The 10,875-nt window shown below is 41.6% G+C and overlaps 1 protein-coding gene across 1 annotated transcript; it reads left to right on the top strand.

Moving 5' to 3' along the window:
• Window positions 1-6,079: 6,079 nt before the first annotated feature.
• LOC107484645 (uncharacterized) lies at window positions 6,080-6,547 on the top strand. The gene has a single exon (XM_016105194.1). It carries the CDS (start codon window positions 6,080-6,082, stop codon window positions 6,545-6,547), a length of 468 nt encoding a protein of 155 aa, XP_015960680.1.
• Window positions 6,548-10,875: the final 4,328 nt, after the last annotated feature.

The following is a 10,875-nucleotide window of genomic DNA, read 5'->3' as shown; positions in this document are numbered from 1 at the left end:
GTTTTCACTGAGAGGATGGGATGTAGCCATTGACAACGGTGATGCCCTACATACAGCTTGCCATGGAAAGGAGTAGGAAGGATTGGATGAATGTAATAAGAAAGTAGAGATTCAAGAGGAGCACAGCATCTCCATTCACTTATCTGAAATTCCCACTATTAATTTACATAAGTATTTCTATCCCTTTTATATTCTTTTTATTATTAATTTTCGAAACCCAAAATTATTTAATCTGCCTAACTGAGATTTACAAGGTGACCATAGCTTGCTTTATACCAACAATCTCTGTGGGATCGACCCTTACTCACGTAAGGTATTACTTGGATGACCCATTACACTTGCTGGTTAAGTTGAACGGAATTGTGAAAAGAAAAAGCTTTTCTAACAGTGCCTGGAATTATTATTGATCACAATTTCGTCCACCAGCCGCGTACCCTGATTTTCGACGTAAAAAGGGTGCACAACGAATTATTGTGCGAGAGTGGTGCTGGATTGTACTAGACGCACAATCCCTATCACGCGACCACGTCGCCGACGCGTCTGCGTCATTCCTTTCTGAAGCCAACTCACGCGATCGCATGCCCCACGCGATCGCGTCACCCCAAATTTGGCAGATATATAAATTCGAACATAGAGTTGTGTAGGCACGAGGCTGCACTCACGCCAGAAGCATAACATGGGTCATGCGACCGCGTGACCGACGCGACCGCGTCAACTGAATTAAAGCGCAATCACGCGAACGCGTGCCCTACGCGGCCGCATCGCTTGCGCCGCACAGCTCATCCCAAATTGCCAAAATATCTTATCTTTCTCTTCTCCAAATCCTAATTTTTCTTTTCCCTCCTTATTTCTTCCTTCTCCCTTCTTCCTTCTTCCCTCCTTCTCACTTTCTACTTTCTCTCTCTCTTCCCACCATTATCAAGGTTTTTCTTCTCTTTTTCCCTCTTAACTTTTCTATTCTTCTTCTTTATTTATGTTTTCTTCTTCCTTCCTCTTTCTTTTTAATTTCTTTGCATATGTTTTCTTTTTCTTTCTTTTCCCTTTTTATTGGTGTTGGAATTTATTTGATTATTGTGGATTGTTTCATAATTGTTTGGCAATTATATTTTTTAAAGGGGTTGCTTGCATGTTCAATTTATTATTTTCATTAGATTATTTACCATGCATGCTATGTGTTTGTGAAATAGCCCGTATAACATTATGCACTTTTCTACATTATCATATCCTACTATTCAATGCATGCTTTTCACAAATTTCCTTTACTATTTTATTAATTGCATTTAATTGCCAATACAAACGTGATAGTTTGTTACGAAATGATGCTTGATCTATGCTACTTATGCCCTTGCCGGCATGCCAATAAACATCTTTCATCTACTTCCCTATCGTGCACTTATTCTTTTCCATTTATTGATCTCTTCATATGTTGTCATGACCATGTGTTTATTTTATTCAACTTTACCATACACTGATTATCACTCACTCAATCCCCTTTCTTGCTTTATCTCTTTAGATTTAACTTACTTTCTCTTCACTTTTTCAGAATGGCCACCAAGAAAGGCAAAGAGAAAGCTACCCCTAAACCCACCGCAAGGAAAGGAACGAAGAGATCATTAGTGGCAGAGCCTTCTTCAACTGCAGTCAAGCCCTCAACAAAAAGAATTAAAAGTATTATCAAGGTTGATGAAAAGGAAAGAGCCTTCCCAGCAAAGGACACTACACGATTCCCAAATCGCTACTGTGAGCAGATGTCTCCTATTTTGGCAGCTCGAAATTACAACAATGAACACCTTCTTATCCTTCCGCCTCGTATTGCTAAATTTGTTGAGCCACAAATTGCACAAAGACATTGGGGATTCTTACAGAGACAGCCACGACAGGTTAATCTTTCTTGGGTTGTTGAGTTCTACTCCAACTTCTACCTGCCGACTCTGCAGTCCATTTATTTACGCCAGAAGCAAGTCCCCATTACAGAAGAGGCCATTCAGCAAGCCTTAGATCTCCCCCCTGCTCCAGAAGGATTGGACGCTTTTCAGAAAGCCGCGATCAAGCGCCAGGCATACACCTTTGACTGGGACGCTATTCTCAGAGTTATCGCTCGACCTGGCAGTAAATGGATCTTCGGATACCATCGTTCCCGTCCTAAGGGAATCTCGGCTTCCTCACTTACCTTAGAGGCTCACGTATGGGCACAGATTATGTCCCATTACGTCTTCCCAAGTACTCATGAGTCCTCCTTCACGGCAGACATGGCCATTCTACTATGGTGCATCCTCACTGACCAGCCTCTTAATTTACCAAGACACATCCGGAATGCTATGGAACATGTGCAGATTGCGGGCAACCTACCTTTCCCCGTATTGGTCTCTGATCTTATCTCAGTAGCCGGAGTATCCTACAGAGCTGGAGAGACCAAAACCATTCTTCCACGGGATGATCAGTATGTCCCTAACGGGAGATATCTCAGGCCACAACTTGCCACTACCAGCCAGTCCACAGAGGATGTTGCAACTCCTTCACCATCTACTAGTCAGCTGTTGCACCAAATCTTGAAGCGATTGGACCAACAAGAAAAGAAAGCAAAGCTCCGAGAGCGCCGCAACCACCGCCGTTTTAAATACCTCAAGGAGCTACTTACAAGCAATCACCGACCCAATGACGATCCAGGCACTTCGAACTCCATTTCTTTCACCAGCACAGGGAGCCACGACGGTTCCGACTGTGGAGACACTGCCACCAGCCCACCACTGTTCCTGACAGATGGCACCGAGGACGGTGCAAATCCTTAAGTGTGGGGAGGTCGGTCAGTACTTGACTTCTGGAGGTAATTTCTTTTTCCTAGCACCAATAAATTAGGATATTTTAGTTAGATTTTCTTTCTTTTATAGAATAGGATAAATTGCATAGTAATAGGTTAGTTGCATGCATGTTTTACTTGATTGAAAAGACAATAAGTTTCTTCTAAGACTCTATCTTTGGAACAAAATTTCACTAATTTTAATTAAAATTTTTTTATGATAAATTTGCTTGAAGTTTTATTTGGAACATGATTTTTGAGCTAAAGAACACAACCTGTGAAGATTTGAGCCTTTATGCATAGTTACATTATTTAACCATAATTATTTTATTCTTGTGTGTTTACTTCTCTATGATTGTAATCTATATTTTGTTTCATCATATATGTCCAATATTTATTATGTTTGTATGCTTGCATATGATTGAGGCCATTATTTGTTTAAACTCACTTATCCAAATTGAGCCTACCCTTTTCAATTACCTTTGTTAACCACTTTGAGCCTTAAAATCCCAATTGTTCTATATTTTACCACATTACTAGCCTTAAGCGGAAAAACAATTGTATATCCCAAATTGAATCTTTGGTTAGCTTAAGATAGAATTGTGTATGCTAGTTAAGTATGGGAAATTATGGGAACAAAAGTTATTAAGGGAATGTGTCATGATAATACAATGGGAATTTGGATACCTACTCATGTGAAACTATAAGAATTAAAAATCTATATGCATTGATAAGCTATGTTTATTTTTATGTCTATATAAAAAAAATCAATAATAAATAAGGGGACAAAATTACCCCAATGCTGAATTAAGAATTCAAAGATCAATGCACATATGATAAAAAAAATTTTTGATTCATGAGTATGGAATGTAAAAGGGAATTCTGGGTAGCTAGGTAAGAATTCTAAGGTTATATAAAATATATAGGTTGGGTTAAAGCTTGGGTTAATTAAAGATTCAATTTATAAGCTCACTTAACCATATATGTATCCCTACCCTTACCTTGGCCCCATTACAACCTTGAAAAGACCTCATGATGTTTTCATTGGTATATTAACTATTGTTGATTGGTTAGGAAAAGAACAAAAGTTAGAGAGCATGATTAGAGAAGGATAGAGTGATTACCCTATACACTAGAGAGATTAGAGCGTACATACATCATCAGTGAGGTTCAATGCTTGAATTTCCATTTTTCCTGCTTTCATGAGCTATCTTCCTGCACTTTTATCTGTCTTACTGTATAATGATAGAATTAGTGGAATTTGATTTGTAATTGTTTTGAAGAGCTTATTTACTTTTGATCAAGTGGGCAAGAATCATATAGTTGCATTCATATATATAGGTTGCATTGCATTGCATGAGTTTCTACATGTTCATACTTATTTATCTTATCTCCTTCAGTTAAGCATGAGGACATGCTAATATTTAGGTGTGGGGAGGTTGATAAACCATTATTTTATGGTTTATTTTGTGTTTAATTGTGTGGTTTTATCATAATCCTTACCCACTCATTCATTAATTTAGCATGCATTTATATTTCCTTCCTGAAATTATTACATGATTGAAAACTGCTTCCTAGTGACTTTTAATTATCTATTTTAATTCTCCTTTATTCCATTTGATGCCGTAATCTGTGTTAAGTGTTTCAGGCTTTATAGGGCATGAATGAGTTGGAGATTGGAAAGGAAGCTAGCAAAAATGGAAGGAACACGAGAAATTGAGGAGATAACCAGCGAGAAGTGACGCGGCCGCATGGCTAACGCGTTCGCGCGAAAGAGGAGAAATCGCAGTGACGCGGCTGCATGGCTCACGCAATTGCGCGGATTGGAAAAGCACAAGTGACGCGGAAGCGTGGACGACGCGAACGCGTGGCAGGAAAAAAACGCGAATGACGCGTCCGCATGGATGACGCGATCGCGTGATGTGCGCGATCTGCATAATCTATAGAATTCGCTGGGGGCAATTTTGGACCCTATTTTGACCTTGTTTTCGGCCCAAAACAGCAGACTAGAGCCAGAGAACATGCAGAAACCAGGGACAACATTCATTCTACACAGTTTTTTTAGTTTGAGATCTAGTTTTTACTCCTCCTAGGTTTTTCTCTCTACACATTCATAGTTCTTAGGATTTTATTTTTCTACCACTTTTTGCATTGGGATACTGAGAAGAGTTATTACCTCATCAAGACTTCGTCATTCTAGTTCGTTTTCTTTACTTGGCTTTACTCTTCCATGTCCTTTGCTTTGTTTAATTTTACCATTGGAGTATTTTTAGGATTATTTAATACAAGGATTACTTTTATTTTTAATTGGTTATTTTGATTTTTATTTACAATGTCTTTCTTTAATTCCTTTTCATATGTTATGAATTTTACATTCACAATGAGCGAGTAGTTCCCTAACTTGATGGGGAGTTGATTGAAAGGAGCCCTTGAGTTGGAAGGCTTAAAAGAAAGATTGTAATTGGGTTTATTGTTGGATTGCCCTCTAGTCACTAACATCAATCCCTTTTAATTAAGTGGGTTGCAACTTGTGAACGGACGTAGCATTCTAACTTGTTTGACTTTCCCTTACCTAGTAAGAGATAACTAAACAGGATAACCTTTAATTATCAATTAATCTAGAGAGTAATCCAACAATAATGGGGCTTCCAACTAATCAACTCCCAGTCAAGGCTTTTATTTACATTATTCAAATTCTCCAATTTAAATTCATGTTTACTCAACTCAAACCTTTTTGAAAACATCTGATTAATAAAATAGCACACTTTTCTGCAACTCGTTGGGAGACGACTTGAGATTCATACTCCCAGTATTTTAATTTTAAATTTCTGTGACACATTTCTAAATTGATAAGTGGATTTCTGGCGAGTTAAGAACTATACTTGCAACGTATATATTTTAATAATTTTTAATTCGCCAATTTCTGCTCGCATCAGAGGCACCCGACATGCCGAACACACGGTAAAAACTCCACGTCGATGGAGCATCTAACCAATCGTTCGGGGGATAGGGTTATCCTCGAGAACCCAGCAGGGGTAGCTTACGAACAGTCGATCATGTTCGACTTCCCAGTCTCCAACAACCTGACAGAATACGAAGCATTAATTGAAGGGCTAATCCTAGCAAGAAAAGTTGGAGCATCAAGAAAAGAAGTAAGTAGTGACTCCTAGATCGTCACATCCCAGGTAAACGGCAGCTATCAGGCCAGGGACGTACTACTATAAAAATACCTAGAAAGGGTGAGAGAATTATGCAAATGCTTCGAAGAGGTCGTAGTACAACATGTTCCTAGGGAAAGGAACACCCGAGCAGACCTCCTTGAATGCTAGCAAGCACCAAGCTGGGCACGGGAAACAGGTCGTTGATCCAAGGGATGGCGACCGAACCAACGATCATCTTGTGCGCAAGCCAAGCTCCAAAAACCCCCTCATGGATAGCCCGATCTTCCGATACCTGGAGCATGTGGAAACACCCCCGAATGAGAAAGAAGAGCAAGCCACCAGAAGGGAAGCCCCCAAATATGTAATCATACAGGGACAGTTGTACAAACGAGGGATCCACCAACCCCTGCTCAAATGCCTACACCCCGACCAGACGGACTACGACCTAAGCGAAGTCCACGAGGGGTGTTGCAGTCATCATATTAGAGGAAGGTCGCTGGCAAGGAAGATCATCAAGGCAGGATATTATTGGCCCACAATGATGTCGGACGCCCAGGAGTTCGTCAGGAAATGTAAGAAATACCAATAAAACGCCAACTTCTACAAGGCTCCGCTCGAAGAGCTTAGCACGATGATGGCTCCCCGACCTTTCGTCCAATGGGGAGTTGATCTTCTAGGCCCATTTCCACCTGAGCCAGGACAAGTAAAATATTTGATAGTAGCCATAGATTACTACACCAAGTGGGTGGAGGCCGAATCACTAGCCAGTATATCGTCAGTAAATTGCCAAAAATTCATGTGGAGGCAAGTGATCACCAGGTTCGGAATCTCGAAAACTGTCATATTGGATAACGGGACACAATTCACTGATAAAAAGTTCAAGGAGTTCCTCTCGGGCTTAGGAATAAAGCAAAAGTTTTCCTCAGTCAAACACCCTCAAAGCAACGGACAGGTGGAAGCAGCTAGCAAAATCATCTTAAAAGGGCTAAAGAAACGACTCGAGGGCAAGAAAGGATCATGAGCAGATGAGCTGGCCTCTGTCTTATGGTCCTACAGGACCTTCCCCTAGTCATCTACTGGTGAAACACTCTTCCGACTCACATACAGGGTCGAATCAGTTATCCCAGTTGAAATAGGGGAACCGAGCCCAAGATTTCTCCTTGGGGGAGGAGACAAGGCAGTCGAGAAAGACTTAGTCGACGAAACAAGACAAATGGCACACTTGACAGAGACAGCAATCAAACAAAAGATAGCCCTGAGATACAATGGCAAAGTGCTAAAAGGAAACCTCGGGAAAGGCGACCTGGTCTTGCGACGTAACGACATAGGACCACCAACCCCAGGAGAAGGCAAGTTGGCTGCAAATTGGGAAAAACCTAACAGGGTAAGAGAAGTCCTCGACAAGGGGGAGTACAAGTTAGAAAAATAGATGGAAGCAAGGTGCCGAGGACATGGAACATGGCAAACCTGAAAAGGTTCTACTCATATGAGGAAGTAACCTGACGACCTGTCGACCTAGCCACATCCACTGTTAACCCCTTTTTTTTTCCACGGTCATTTTTCTTTTAATTATGTACCACATTACTCTTTGTTTTAAAGTTCTACATATGCATATACATATAACAAAGTTTTGTCTTTTCAAGAGTTACGCCAAAAACGACGAATAAAAATAACGACAAAGGAGCGGTTGACCTAACGAAAAACCGGGACTGATCACCCCGGGAACCAGAGGGACCCTAAAAGCTACGCGCAACAAAACGACAAAATACCACGAAAAAAATAAGTCAATAGGCTGCGGCGGCCCGGAGTGAACGAAAAACTAAAAAGGATAAGGCTATGACAGCCCGAACAGACGAGCAATTCTCATTATAAAGACAAAATGCCACGACGGCACAGAATGTAAAATAATAAAATAACACCACGACGGCACGAGCAGGCAAAAATTACCATAAAACGACCTAATCGAGATGTAGTAATAAGTGTTCATTACAACCAAAAGGCGCCTTCAAAGGCCCAAAAAGCAAAGCAAAGTTACAGGAATAAAATGAATAGGGGAAAAGAGGAGCCCATCTCAAGGCTTGAGGTCAACAATCTTCCCACCCTCTACGGTCTTGAAGCCACTCACCTGAGAAAGGTCGAGGTTGGGAGCCAACACGGCAACTTGAAGCTTGATCCCTTCCTCAGTCAGCTTCACAGCCTCCCGAGCCCACTTAGCAATATCCTTATTTTTTCTTCTTCAGGGCGACTGCTTCCTGACGGGCAGCCTTCTCTGAGCTCTCTGCTAGCTTGAGCTTTTCCTCCAAAGCCTTGATCCTCTCCTCGGCAGCAGCAACCGCACCACGAGCAGTATTCAGATCTTTCATCAAAGCGACATCCCGTTCCAGCAACCTATTGATTTCTTCAGCATCCACCTTAGCCTTCTCCTCCTGCTCAGACAGCTTCATCTTCAGGGACTCTTCCCGGGACCTTGAATCAGTCAGATCCTTCTAGGTGTCCCGGAGCTTCACCTCCATGGAGTGAAAGTTCCCCAAGACGGGTTCTACCTTTTTAGCGATAACGGCAGCTCAGAGAAGGCTACGGTAGATCCATCTTGCTTGACCCGAGAGATCAACATCCTGAAAGAACTCCTTAGTACCATGGAGCAGCTGGGATTCGATAAAATCCCAGCATCAAAATTCTTCTCCATAACGCAAAGGGACTTCCCTGAATCTCGCTTCCTCTTCTTCGGGTTTCCAACAACATGCGAGTCGTCACCTTCAACCCACACGCCCTCTTCCCTAAAAGGAACCTCCTCCTCGACAGGAGGATTCTCAAGAGCATTCCCAACAGGGACCTTGACTGACCCTACTTGGTTGGCCCCGACAACCTGGCCATCAGCCTCGCCGGTAACCTCCTGCTCTTGGCTTACTGAAGGATTCGCCGAAGAATCCTCGTCGGCCTCATCTTCATTGATAAGATTCATCAATTGAGCAATGGTGGTCCTCCCGCCAGCCATTGAAACTACAAACAAAAAGAAAGCGTGAGCAATGAGGAAGTAGAAAGCAATAAATACGAGGAAAAAAGATGAAGGGTGGTGGACGAAATTGTGATCATCAACAATGGCTCCAAAGACTTGGTGCTCCCAAACATGAATCACACGTTGTCACAACTCTGCACAACTAACCAGCAAGTGTACTGGGTCGTCCAAGTAATAAATCTTACGTGAGTAAGGGTCGATCCCACAGAGATTTTTAGTATGAAGCAAGCTATGGTCATCTTGTAAATCTCAGTCAGGCAGATAATAATTGATTATGGAGTTTTTGAATATTAATAATAAATAAACAGAAAATAAAGATAGAGTTACTCATGTAATTCAATGGTGGGAATTTCAGATAAGTGTATGGAGATGTTGTGTTCCTTCTGAATCTCTGCTTTCCTACTGCTTTCATCCAATCCTTCTTACTCCTTTCCATGGCAAGCTGTATGTAGGGCATCACCATTGTCAATGGCTACATCCCATCCTCTCAGTGAAAAAAGTCCAAATGCTCTGTCATGGCACGGCTAATCATTTGTCGGTTCTCGATCATGTCGGAATAGAATCCCTTGATTCTTTTGCGTTTGTCATCACGCCCAACAATCGCGAATTTGAAGCTTGTCACAGTCATTCAATCCCAGAATCCTACTCGAAATACCACAGACAAGGTTTAGACTTTCCGGATTCTCATGAATGCCACCTGATCTCACAGAATGGAAGTCTCGGTTGTCAGGCGAGAGGCAACCATGCATCGTGTATCAGGAATCTAAGAGATACGCATCCTAGCTCTCATTGGTAGAACGGAAGTGGTTGTCAGGCACGCGTTCATAAGGATGGATGATGATGAGTGTCACGGATCATCACATCCATTAGGTTGAAGTATGGATGGCATCTTAGAATGGGAATAAATCGAATTGAATAGAAAATAGTAGTAATTGCATTAAAACTTGAGGTACAGCAGAGCTCCACACCCTTAATCTATGGTGTGTAGAAACTCCACCGTTGAAAATACATAAGTGATGAAGGTCCAGGCATGGCTGTGAGGCCAGCTCCCAGTGTCTAAGATTGCATAAACTGATCAAAGATAAAAATACAATAATAAAAAGTCCTATTTGTACTAGACTATCTACTAGGGTTTACAAAAATAAGTCTAAGTGCAGAAATCCACTTCCGGGGCCCACTTTGGTGTGTGCTTGGGCTGAGCTTGAGCTTTACACGTGCAGAGGCTTCTTTTGGAGTTGAACGCCAAGTTGTAACGTGTTTTTCGCGTTCAACTCTGGTTCGTGACGTGTTTCTGGCGTTTGACTCTAGAATGCAGCATGGAACTGGCGTTGAGCGCCAGTTTACGTCGTCTAATCTTGAATAAAGTATGAACTATTATATATTGCTGGAAATCTCTGGATGTCTACTTTCCAACGCCATTGAGAACGCGCCATTTGAAGTTTTGTAGCTCCATAAAATCCATTTCGAGTGCAGGGAGGTCAGAATCCAACAGCATCAGCAGTCCTTTGTCAGCCTTTTTATCAGAGTTTTGCTCAGGTCCCTCAATTTCAGCCAGAAAATACCTGAAATCACAGAAAAATACACAAACTCATAGTAAAGTCTAGAAATGTGAATTTAGCATAAAAACCAATGAAAACATCCCTAAAAGTAACTAGATCATACTAAAAACTACCTAAAAACAATGCCAAAAAGTGTATAAATTATCCGCTCATCAAAGGGCTCACCAACATGCGAACGACCGGTCTCCCAGTCCCCCATAATCAAATGAGGATTAAGATTTTTCTCACCAAAGATGGCCAACAAGATGTTAGCAATGTTACGCTTTTCTGGGCTTAACCAATCGTAAGGAACTTTAATCAAGTAATTAGACCCCGCTACAAAACTCTAATAGGTCGGGATCC

The sequence above is a fragment of the Arachis duranensis genome, chromosome 4 (assembly GCF_000817695.3).
Source record: "Arachis duranensis cultivar V14167 chromosome 4, aradu.V14167.gnm2.J7QH, whole genome shotgun sequence".
Lineage (NCBI taxonomy): Eukaryota > Viridiplantae > Streptophyta > Magnoliopsida > Fabales > Fabaceae > Arachis > Arachis duranensis.
The sequence above is the reverse complement of the archived record's forward strand: the minus strand, read 5'-3'. Positions and strand labels throughout refer to the sequence as shown.

Coding starts and splice junctions, on each gene's coding strand:
- LOC107484645 (XM_016105194.1), top strand. CDS start 6,080: ATGTTCCTAGGGAAAGGAACACCCGAGCAGACCTCCTTGAATGCTAGC.